This window comes from Cyprinodon tularosa, unplaced genomic scaffold (assembly GCF_016077235.1).
Source record: "Cyprinodon tularosa strain WSP-4 unplaced genomic scaffold, ASM1607723v1 ctg189, whole genome shotgun sequence".
In the NCBI taxonomy this organism is placed as follows: Eukaryota; Metazoa; Chordata; class Actinopteri; order Cyprinodontiformes; family Cyprinodontidae; genus Cyprinodon; species Cyprinodon tularosa.
This window is the reverse complement of record NW_024038669.1, coordinates 1,671,493-1,683,560: the sequence shown is the minus strand read 5'-3', so window position 1 is coordinate 1,683,560 and position 12,068 is coordinate 1,671,493. Positions and strand designations below refer to the sequence as shown.

The 12,068-nt window shown below is 38.5% G+C and overlaps 1 protein-coding gene across 1 annotated transcript; it reads right to left on the bottom strand.

The window, feature by feature from the left end:
- Positions 1-3,428: 3,428 nt before the first annotated feature.
- LOC119782135 (ileal sodium/bile acid cotransporter-like) lies at positions 3,429-11,868 on the bottom strand. The gene is made up of 6 exons (XM_038282947.1): positions 11,358-11,868; positions 6,807-6,925; positions 5,996-6,084; positions 4,997-5,172; positions 3,744-3,901; positions 3,429-3,634 (listed from the first exon to the last, which is right to left on the bottom strand). The coding sequence occupies exons 1-6, from the start codon at positions 11,744-11,746 to the stop codon at positions 3,495-3,497; spliced, it is 1,071 nt and encodes a 356-aa protein (XP_038138875.1). The 5' UTR covers positions 11,747-11,868; the 3' UTR covers positions 3,429-3,494.
- Between the last annotated feature and the right edge of the window lie 200 nt (positions 11,869-12,068).

Here is a 12,068-nt window from a genome sequence, read left to right as displayed (position 1 = left end):
TTTTTTAGCGATCACTGAGTCCGGTAGCGGCCATCTTTGCCCAAATATAGTCACACCTCTCTCCTGCCATCTTCCAGCAGTGACGTCACGGTGCGGTAAGCCTAGCGCCATTCTCCCCGCTTTACAAGCAAAATCAATGGGAACTACTAGACACATCTGCAATCAACAACAATTATTGAAGATTTCCAGAGGACTTCACCATTGAAATTCACCAGAGCTATAGTAAAACTCACAATGCCCACGTGCATGGCAGCTGGATGTTGGAATACATCGGGTAAAAGTGAAAAAAAGTGTTATTTCACCTTTCCCATTCCTGATCCTCCACGGATGGGTTCATGGTTGAAGAGGGAGGATTTGCCATTGGACTTCTGGCCAGAGAAAAAGCACTTAATATGTAGCCAACATTTGGAAGAAGAATGTTTACAAGATGACTTGGATAATAACACGTTGTGACAAACACCAGATACAGCACTGGGACTTGATCAACAGCCGATACCGCACCGTGACGTCACAAACCAGTAGGTGGCAGTGGTGTTCTTTGACAAACATGGATGCCTCCAGTAAAACACATTCAAATGAAAACTACTCTGAATTAAAAACATTTCTTTTCCATTTACTCATTTATTGAACAGGATGTAATAATTTCATATTTAAAGAACTTTCAGAAGTTTGCATTCTGAATATGACCGGACCTCTCCTTTAAAATATTCACCTTGATAATCTCTTCATAATTGTGCATAGCTTGCATGTTGCATTATTAGTTATAAAGTAGGTGACTTTGACTCTGCTTGACTCTGTTTTCAGATTTTTTCTACACGCATCACAAATTGACATGATTTTTGTTGGGATTTTGATAAACCAACCACATAAAGTGCATAACTGTGTAATGAAAGGAAAATAATTTGTGAAAAAAACAAACCTGAAAAGACGTCTTTGTCTTTGATAAAATGTTCCGCCAGGAATCGGATGTTTAACTTAACCTGTATTTTGACCAGCTTAAAATACCCTGCTAAGGTAATTTGACAGTTCAAACCAGACCTTTCCTTTGAATGACACATTAGCTGTTAGGATATTTCTGGGAGAAAAAAGAAAGTAGATGATGCATAAGGTGAAATGTCTATCCAAAGCTTTAAGGAAACATAATATTTTGCGGAACCCATGTTATTAAAAATGTCAATCTGCTTGAAAGAAAGCATTAATATGGTGTCAGACACATATTAAGGAGGAACTGAAGATCCATTTTTAAAATACACCTTCAATTATACTAGAATATATTAGGCAGTTTTTATCAATGTATTTAATCCTATAAACATAAAACAACTACAGGCTATAAGAAATTTGTCCCACTCTCACCTCAAAACAACAAAAGCTTCAAGATTTCTGTCATGATTGGTTTAAAGCTAAACCCACATGCAGAACACAAACAGAGGCTGAGTAAAAGTTTAACAGAGTTTATTGAAAGAAGTTTTCACACAAAGACATGAACTGGTTCAGGTACTGGTCCGGGTTGGGATCACTGATGTCTGCAGAGATGGACAGTTTGATTAGCCAGGCAGTCAGATGATTGAGTCTTAGGATAATTCAGAGTCTACCTTGAAGAGGTCCAGGCTTTACTTGTGAGAGAGGGAACCGTTGGGTCCAGAGACTGTTGGTTCAGCAGAGTGCACAAGCAGCAGCAGCGTCTAGCTTCTGACTTTGAATGGCAGACCTTGATCAGAGTTTCCAGCTCTTCTCTGAGAGCAGCAGGAGATATCCAGATTGGAATCTTCAGGTTTGGCTCACCAGGGTTGGCAGTCAGGTTAAGCTCATCCAGAGCTTCAGACTTGAGACAGGTTTCCTGTGAGCAAAGACAGAGGCAGATTAGAATCAGGTTTCTCTCATGAGATGACTAAGATTCTTTCAGGTAACAGAGGCTCAGGTTTGCTAACCAAACTAGGTCAACACTGCGGCGTTGAAGGAAGGTCTGGCAGCTGCTTATGTAGGGAAGGTCTCCTGATGGGCTGACGAGCTCCAGGTGTGCTGGAGGGCTCCAGCCCAGGAGACCCACGGCGCACTCTGCTGGAGAAAGGTGGTACATCCCCAGATCCCAACAATTTCCTGAAACAAATTAATATAAGCGGTGAGATATCATTAGGCCCCTATGTACATGTATAATTATGTTTTTGATAAAAATCCTTTCACTAAAATGACATCAGAACGCTATTAGGTATGTCTTTTGTAATATTGTCCATCCAAATGAAAAATGGAGAACAGATAAGCAGATCATGGCTTGTCTACAGTGAAAAGAAGGACTGGGGTATTTACTTTTGCCGTCGCCTTTTTGGAAACACAGGAAGGAGCAATCAGCTAAGTGAGCTTAGTGCTTGGAAAAATCTGTCATTCCTTTAGAGACAGCATGAAAAGTCAGCTGAGTACAAAGCATAGAGAGGAAAACAACAAGAAGAGAGGGACAAAACCTAGAACAAATAATGGATGTCTATTCTATTAACATTATGTGTTGTCTTCTTAATTCAGAGGGCCCCCTGCCTATTTTTACCTAGGGCCCCAAATTTCTTAAATCCGCCCCTGCTTAAATATTTATCAACCGCCCCACTGACACGTGGAGCTCAGCAAGGCTCCATTATGGGGTTGTCTTGTTTTCACTTTACATTTTGACTCTATAGGATCTATGTTTGATTAAAAAATATATATTTTACTTTGATCAGTTAAGGTACACACTTAGATATATTTCAAACTAAAAAGTATTATATCATATTTCTTAAACTATTTGGATTACATAAAAAATACCCGTGAGAAACAATAACTTATCACAAGAGTTTATTTGAGAATGTTGAGATGTTAACAGTATTTGTATTCACATCACAAAAATCATTACAACAAAAATATGTTTGTATTTATCACAATAATTGGAACATTTTGAAAAAGTTCACGTGGAAAACAGCTGATAAATTACATTTTATACAAGCTTTTTTTTTATTCAGACTCATAAAAGGAACAAAAAAATACTATGTGTTGTAATGTTTAATAATGTGTAAATGATGCATCAAAGTGTATGTACTGTTTATGTTTTCAGCCGAAAATTCACGGATTTCAATTCTGGTAAAATTTTGAAACCAAGCATCGAATAAACATTGACTTTGTTACGGCTCCATTGTTTCGCAAATCATTCTGGATTAATGTTGAATAGTTACAAAATATCAGATTAAAATTTTTACAGCAGCTTACAACATTTAGTCACTCTACAAGAAAAGTAAAGTAAGTATTTACTTTAATAAATTAAGAGAAAGTGGGACATTATGTCTAAACACCTTCCAGAATGAACACAGCATTGGGTCAGTCAGAGGCTCCCCCTTCAGGTGACCTCTGGATATACAGAGAGAAATCTTTCCAAACTTTGCTGCTGCTGATTTACTTCTTTCAGCCTCTGTTCATAGTTCAGTAATGCTGCTTTATTCAGGAGGACTACAGTCAATCATTAGCAGCGATTCTCACTCCTACATGGGTGAAAAGGTGCCGTTCAGCTCGTCAGAGTCGAAAGCTTTGTTATCCAGAGCAGTTTGTTTAGGTTCTCCATCATCTTCTCCAAACTCATTGTCAGAATCTTTTCCGCATTTCCTTTTATATATTTGATAAGCTGTGAAGGAAAGCATTCACAGTGAGAAATATGACTTGCTACTTCATACTGAATTCATATGCAAGAAAAAATAAAGTACACTGCCAGCCTGTCTCCCTGTGAAACTTACCCATTACAGCAAAGATTGCCGCTACAAGCTGGAAGATGCTGTAGATCAGAGGGAACGCAAACATGAGCTCCAGGTCTTCAGGGGAGAACGAGAGCTGGGTGATAGTGCTGCACAACTGGGCGTTCTGGAATCCTGTTTCTAGGGCAATCGTTCGACATCTGAAAAAAAGGAGTCATTAAACCTCATTAAAGGGTCACTTATGTCTTTCTTTCTTTCTTTCTTTCTTTCTTTCTTTCTTTCTTTCTTTCTTTCTTTCTTTCTTTCTTTCTTTCTTTCTTTCTTTCTTTCTTTCTTTCTTGGGGAAGAAGGCCTTGTACACTAGCTGTGTGAAGGTTCTGAACATACATTTTCTGGCAGATGTGAGGGTGTCGAGGTGGACTGAGTTTTTTGGCACCAGCTCTACCCCAAGAGGCTGTTGGCGGTCCCTGTACAAACCCCCGATTGAAAAACGGGTGGGTGACCTCCAGTGGAGGATTGTACACGGGGCAATAGCTACAAACAGGTATCTGGCACACCTTAATCCTGGCGCTAGTGTTAACTGTCCTTTTTGTTTACAGGAGGAAACATTGTATCATCTTTTTGTTGAATGCTTAACATTGAATCCTCTTTTTGTTCTTTTGGATCGTTTGTTTAGTGGTTTTGGTGTTCAGTCCTCCAGCTGTATTTTTATTTATGGTCCTCGGTATTGTGCAAACAAGAGATCTGTTCACGTGCTTTTAAATTTCATTTCTGGAATGGCAAAACTAGCAATATGGTTATCAAGAAAGAACAAAATTAATGGTCGTCAAGATGGACGGAAGATGCCTGTGTGTTATTTAAGAGACTGGTCATTGCTCGTGTTCGGGTAGAATTTGAGTTTTTTAAGTTGACAAAGAGTATAAATGTCTTTGTAAGTAATTGGGGCATTAATGGTGCTCTATGTTCAGTAGATGAAGAATCTTTAGTTTTTGCATTTTGATGTTTTTCTTTTATTAACTTTGTTTTGTTTTATTGATTGCTGGATTGTGTAATAAAGGCAATTTTAAACTCAAACTCTTTCTTTCTTTCTTTCTTTCTTTCTTTCTTTCTTTCTTTCTTTCTTTCTTTCTTTCTTTCTTTCTTTCTTTCTTTCTTTCTTTCTTTCTTTCTTTCTTTCTTTCTTTCTTTCTTTCTTTCTTTCTTTCTTTCTTTCTTTCTTTCTTTCTTTCTTTCTTTCCATATTGTGTACTTTCAGCTTTAAGTATTAAGAAATACTGAAGTGTTTTCTCACTCACCTGTACCAGGGCTGACCCACAAACCGGGCCAAAGCGAAACCCAGCCCAAAACCAATGAAGGGATAGACGGATCCAATTATCCATAAGGACGGAGCAATGATCCAGGAGGATTCGTAGAGGACGCCTCCCAGCACTGCTATGATGATAATGAGGGCAAACCCGCCAATAGAACCAATCTGTGAAAATTGGAATAAAAGTACTTTACCTACACTCTGTTGATGGCTTCATTAGCTACACTTACATGGACACAAATAATCGGAGTGATCAAAATGTTCCATATAAACATGTCTGTCTGAAGGTTCTAATCTGATTTGCTTCAACTGGAAAGAAATAACATTTTGAGTGAGAGAGGTGATTTTCAGCAATCGCCATTCCGATTGGAGTCCATCTACACACCCAGTCGAATCTTTGGAGCAAAATGTATGCAACAGAATGTTTTTATTTCTCTTTAGTAACCTTTATCCACCGGCTCCTGGTCAGCCATGGTGGAGGATGTGGCAGTAAATCTAATGTGTGGATGAACATACCATCCTGCACTCTACCCCTGCAGCAAAGGAGTGTTAGCAAAGGTAGCCTAATACTGAGCCCCTATGTAACTTACCTAAAATGACCATCAAAAACAAAAACAATGGATGCAAAGATGCGGTGAAGGTTCAAAATAGAAAACCTGCATCAACAGACGAGTGCAGAACTGAGAAAAAACAATGTGCAGGGCAGCACACAAAGAGCTGAGGATGAGCAAACACGTGGGGTTTTTTACAAAACAGGCAGCTTTTTATTCTACTACAAAAGCATTTCTGGAAAATCAGACAGTTCTAGTCATGCTTAAATGATTTAATCTGAACAAAAACTTGCTACATTTATACATATGTCATGATCAGATCATTTTATTTAGTGTCCATGTAAACAGAGATCTTGAAGATTTAGATCGGATAGGGGGAAATTTGCTCATAAATGTAGCCACTCTTAACATTTCCTACAACAAAATATAAAACATACCTTTAGAATCTTTTTTGCTGTACGAGGCCATTTGGTTTTTACATAAATCCCGGCTGCAATAGGTATAAGAAGTCCTGCCAGTGTGATTCCTGAGTAAGTAAAGATGAAATGTTAGTCAATGAGCTGGTGGAACTCTTCAAAATTGATAAAAACAAACAGAAATAATCAGTGTATGGCAGGAGTGAGCACTAAAGATTTCAAATGTATTCCCAACAATTCTTCCTATGCATGGGCGGTTCTAGACAGGGGCCAACGGGGGCCAGGCCAGTGTCCTGGCCCCTGTTATGACCCCTGTGCATAATACTAAAGGACATTCTAATGATGTTATGTGCTGGAAAAGACATGGTTACTGATAGGTCCTTTGGATCCATTTCATTTTTTTCTTTCTTTTTTAATTCTGTTTTACTAATTATTTAAAAACAATAAGGTGATAGCTTCACTGCTATTGAGATAGGATCCCACTTTTTGTCTGCTAAATGTTTTTTCTAAACAAATACAAAAGATTACTCAAATTTTTACAGCTGAATGTATGCGTTTTTCTTGAGTTCTAATTCAGATTTTAAAGAAAACTGTAATTTTAACTTAAATTAAGTCAAAAATATGTACAATTCCTAAATTATGAATGTAAATTATGAATGTATATTGACCTATTATGCAGCTGTCTTAATAAATTTGAATCCCTTGTTTTTTATTCCATGCTTTTCTGTGCCCACCGCCGCCAACCCCCACCCCCCCCGGCCCCTTGGTACATTTGGTCTAGAACCGCCACTGCTCCTATGTAAGAATAAAGACAACAGATCTGTTTGTTTACCAATGCTGTCAAAAGGAATCTTTATAGAGTCGCTGGAAGTCCAGACGCTGGTGTAGATGAACAGACAGAGCGGCATCATGCCCAAGGCAAAGATGGAGGAGCAGGCGGTCATACTGATGCTGTGGAGAAAGAAAGCAAAGAACACCGTTTGATTGACATTACCTAATCCAATGAGAATGATTGAGAGAAGTGAATTACACTTCACTGATCAACTCAGGAGCAAATTAATTACATTTCTCTAATGTTGGAATTAATAAATAATTAATTTGCCATTTTTTTCTTATGATAAATGTGCAGGAGCAGCACAACTGATAGTTTTGGGACAAGAAAATGGAAGGAATGTTTCAACCCATCTCCATGACAATAATTGCTAATTTGTTGTCCTGACCCATAACCTGTTGGAGGATTTAGGGAAAGTTAGGAAGCTGGTCATCTTGAGACTTGCTGGAAGGTAAATTTAGATAGAGTAAAACCTGAAACAGTAAATGGTTTTGGATTTTTCATCAAGACTGAGTAAATAAAAACACTTTGGCCCAATTAAAGTTTCCCCACAGGCTCACACCAGCAAGCAGGATGTGTCGCCACTCTTAGGCCCCGTCCACACGAAGTCAAACCCTGGCCAAAATTCAGAAATTTTTCACCAAACCAGCCTCTCATCCATAGGAAGCCGGCGTTTCGGGGTCTGTAAACGATCATTTTTTTATTAAGCCTTCAGAGTGGGAAGATTTTGAAACGCCGTTTTCGTGGTTCCATCTTTAAGCTCTGACCGCATTTTTTTTTTTACACGCATGCGTCATAGCGTCGCCTCTAAACACGCATGCGCGACACAGTATCACAACAACAATGGCGCCGTACTGTGTTGAATGGTTGCTGCTCATGCTACTCACCCTGCTGTCGGGCTTACAACAGAATCTTCTTCTTCTGGAATATCTCCAGGAAGAACAGAGCAATATCGACGACATAGTTCAGCACCTGAATTTGACTGAACCACGAAAATGGACCCGCAGGGCAACCATGTATAAATATTAGTGCGCATGCCCAACATTTCGTTGCCTGTTTTCGCCTATTTTTGCTTTGGCACCACAGCGTCACTTACAGGCCTGGCATACATTTTGCAGCGTTTTCATGCATTCGTGTGGACGATCACATTTATTTTACGTCTCCGTCTTTAAGACAAACGTTCTGGAAAATATTAGCGTTTCGTGTTCATTTTGACTTCGTGTGGACGGGGCCTTAAGGCAAGGACATTTGATTTAAAAGGCCCTCTTAGTGACAAAATAACTCAAAGTGAACAAAACATAAGAAAAGAAAACGCAGAAAGAATGCTGAAGTGGAATAACTAAGGTAGGTAATGATAAAGTTGGATTACAAACTTAAACTGATCATGTTTCAGTTAACAGTTGAAAAAGTTCAGCCAACAAAAAGAAGGCAGATGCCCACAAAACAGTAACCTGACTCCGCCAGATGGATTTGCTCCGCATCTGGAAACCTTCCGTTGAAGTAATTTTGGGAAGGGGCGAAAATACTGGTTAGCTGATTGGCCTATGTTGGTGATAGACGGGCCAAATAAACCAATCAGATCAACGAAGCATATGAGGTACTAACAGAGCGACGACGAAAACACAACCACAAGCCAGGCTACTCTTGCCGAAACCAGTCGGGAGAAAAGCAAAAACATATTTTCCTCTGAGAAAAGCCTCCAGAGCAGTGTTTTGCTCTTCTTTCAGTGAAGAAATACTCTGTAATTCCAATAAAACTTGCTCAATAGCCACGCTAACGCTAGTTTCATCTGCTGAAGCCGCCATGTTCTTTAGACTGAACTGTCGCGCTTCTCGTTGCGTCACACCTCAACCCGCCTCAAAGCCAACGCTGATTGGACGTTCGTTTGGTGAACTGCTCCAAATTTTCTTTAACGGAGTCTCCAGACTGATCTGCGAGTGAAACCTTGAAAGCTCGCGAGATCAGGATGGTCTCACGAGGCTAGGACAAGACCACATTACCTTTGAAACATTGAAAAAAATGTGGATATTTTGATGAAAAAAATTAATGTCAATGTAATAACAAGAAATGCCAACTTGCCCGAATATATTAAGAAAAATAACAAAAGTGCTTCTATAAGAAATTAATGAAAAACACTCTGAGAGTGAAAGAAACATATTTCTTATGGTCCAACATAACCTTAGAGGCATCAGTACTGATACTGGCACTTACATTTTTAGTTTATAAACCTAAATATAATTGTTAACTAGGCTTATGAATGTTTTAACTTTACTTTTTAACTTTTCAATCAGCTTTTTACCTTTTTTCTTGACTTATTTTCCAACATAATTTACAGTAGGTAATATATAATTAAAGGGCTCATCTTATTGGTCAAATGCTAAAATAACAGGGGGAGACTATTTGTAAGGATTATGCAACTGATCAAAAACTGTAATTTGCCCTATAAAGGGTTAAACAATGCTGCAGATTTGAGAACAGATAAGGTGGTGGATGTATGTGATGGATTGGGAGGTTCAATCATGAAGATAACTTTCTGAATATGAAATTATATTTATGTTTGGCCTGAGAATCCTCTTCTGACAATTTTTTTTTTTTTGTGAATTAGTGCAGCTCCTTCATCAATTGGATCCTCATCAAAGGTCATGCCCTGTTTGAGTTTTTAAAACATAATGTGTCTAACAGATTTATCCACTAAGTGTCCATGATTTCATGGTTAACAAACTTAGAGTTATAGACCTGCAACCAACCTTCATTAGAGGTTTGCAAGGTTGATCGACTGACATCATGTCTGTAATGTATTTTAATGCTGAGCAATTCTGTTATTTTTAGACTAAGATAAGCTTTTTAAAATGTATTCTCTGAGATAAAGGGAGCCAGTGGAAAGAATGCAGACCTGAAACTTTTTATAAGGGTGGCCAGGCAATAACTGATTGCTTTCTAGATAAAAGGTATAGTGGATACCATTCTTTGTCGTAAGTTCTGGGGCGAAGACCTTTTCCTTTGTCATTAATTATCTACTTTTATCAATAATTATTCTGCATAAAAATGATATTTTGAAGTACTAATATCTGCATAAATTGATTTTTAAGTTTTCATTAAAATAGTTATTTATCTGGGATTGTACTGAGGAATCCTAGATGACTTGCAGAAACATAATGTAGTATGAAGTAATTGTTAATATAGGAAAAATCTAAATGTTTGAAATATTCCACTTCAGAGCATTACTGCTGCCACCATCTGTAGTAGAGGAAAAAAAAAGGTAGGGGTGGCCAATCACTGGCTAAGGGTGGCCATGGCCCCCCATCTAGCTCCGCCCCTGCTGAAGAGATGCGCTCCACCTGCTCAGTTTCAGGGAGGATCTAAGCAGCAGCATTCTAGTTCAACTGCAGCAGTTGGATCAACTTTTTTAGGACGACATCTTTCCAGTAATCAGTCTTCCAAAGAGAAATGCATGGATTCGTTTCTCCTGTTGAGACATTAGTCGTTTAATACTGAAGCTGTTCTCCAGGTGATAATAGATCAAACGTTTGGCTGGCTTCATAGAACTGAGTGGTTTGAATGTGATTTAATACAACTTTTGAGCCAATTGGCAGAATGAGAATTGTTTTGTGAATTATAGAAAATATCAATTAGAGTTTTCTTGCTTTAAAAAATGATTTGGTGCATTCATCAGTAGCTATGTCATGTAATGTCCAGCGTGAACTCACGAATCATAATATGAACCTTATTTAATGCCATATTCATTTTTTAAAGCTGTATCTATAATAGTTTTGCTTTATAAAACAGACAAAACAAAGTAAAATAAAATTCTTAAAAAAAATATGTTTTTTTTTCTGATGTTTTGAAAAAAATGTAAGTTTTATAAAGTTCTAAGTTAAGTAGTTTTTTAAACCTTTTTTCTGATTTATTAATGCATTTTTCTACCCTTCTCAGAAATCACAGGCTTTTAGAAATTAAATAATTTTCTATATGTTTGCAGTATACATCTTTGAAGCATTATCTCTAACCATATTAACTATTCACTGCAGAACCTGCAGAACCACATTCACAGAACTGTCTTCTCTCTCCTCCATCAGCTTAACAATTAATCTCCAGTTCTTACCAAGTTCATTATTTCCAAATTCCCTTTAGTGCTTGTGTCTTTATCATTTTTATTTTGAAATGTTTTTGTTTCAGTGAGGAAATGGGCAGCAGGAGCAACCATCTGGATAAACCACAGTACAGCTCTCTGACCAACTTTCGAAAACTCTGCAGTAATCAACTCTGTTTAAGAGGATAAATATCTGAATTAATTTTTCCTGCTGAGACTTTTAATGCTTGAAATGTTCCTATGATGACAGAAGGCCAACTTTGTTACTGTCTTTATATGCCTCAGAAGCTTCAGATCTCGGTCTATCATTACACCCAGATTTAAGGACCTCATCCGTAGCTTTTAGTTCTTGTAACTGAACATCTTAATAAAAAAAGAAAACAAAAACACTTCACTTATTAAAATGAACAAAAAAAAAAATTGAATCTTAATAAATCTTCGATCCAGCCTAAGCATCTTACCTCAGATCCATGTCTCCATCCATCCAGTAGCAGACAATGTTTGAGCTGGTTCCTCCAGGACAGCAGCCCATAATGACAATGACGACGGCCTGCACAGGGAGCACCCCAAAAGCAAGAGAAAGCGCAAAGGCAGTGAAAGGCATGATGCCGAACTGGCAGAGGAAGCCGATGACGATGCCCCAGGGTTTCTTGATGTGCCCCCATAGATTTTTGGCATCCACGGTGCAGCCCATGGCAAACATGACAAAGGCCAGCATCACCGTGAGCACGACGCTCATCACAAGGCTGAGGATCGCATTATAGTTACTAGGAGGAACCAGGCAGTCTTCACCTGAGCAGAATGTGGCAGAAGAAGGACAGGCTTCCACTGCCACGGCTGATAGCGTCATTGTGATTGCTGGATGGAAGGAGAAGATTCAACTCAAGATGAATCTTCCAGAGTGTCCCTCTGTCCTGGAGCCAGTGATGGTGGTGACAGTGGGAAAACTGACTTTCTCTCTGCTCTTTATGCCACACCGCTGCAGTGAAAGAATGTCAAGAGGGAGGATCAAGTAAGAAAAGATAAAAAATTAACCAATACTTAATGTTTTATGGGGTCAGTGTCCAGAGGATGGAGCACATAAATAGAAAATCCACTGAATTCAGGAATGTAAATGCTATTGCTGCAACCCTTTATTGCCTCTGGGAAGGTAAAACTTTACAAGGTAGATT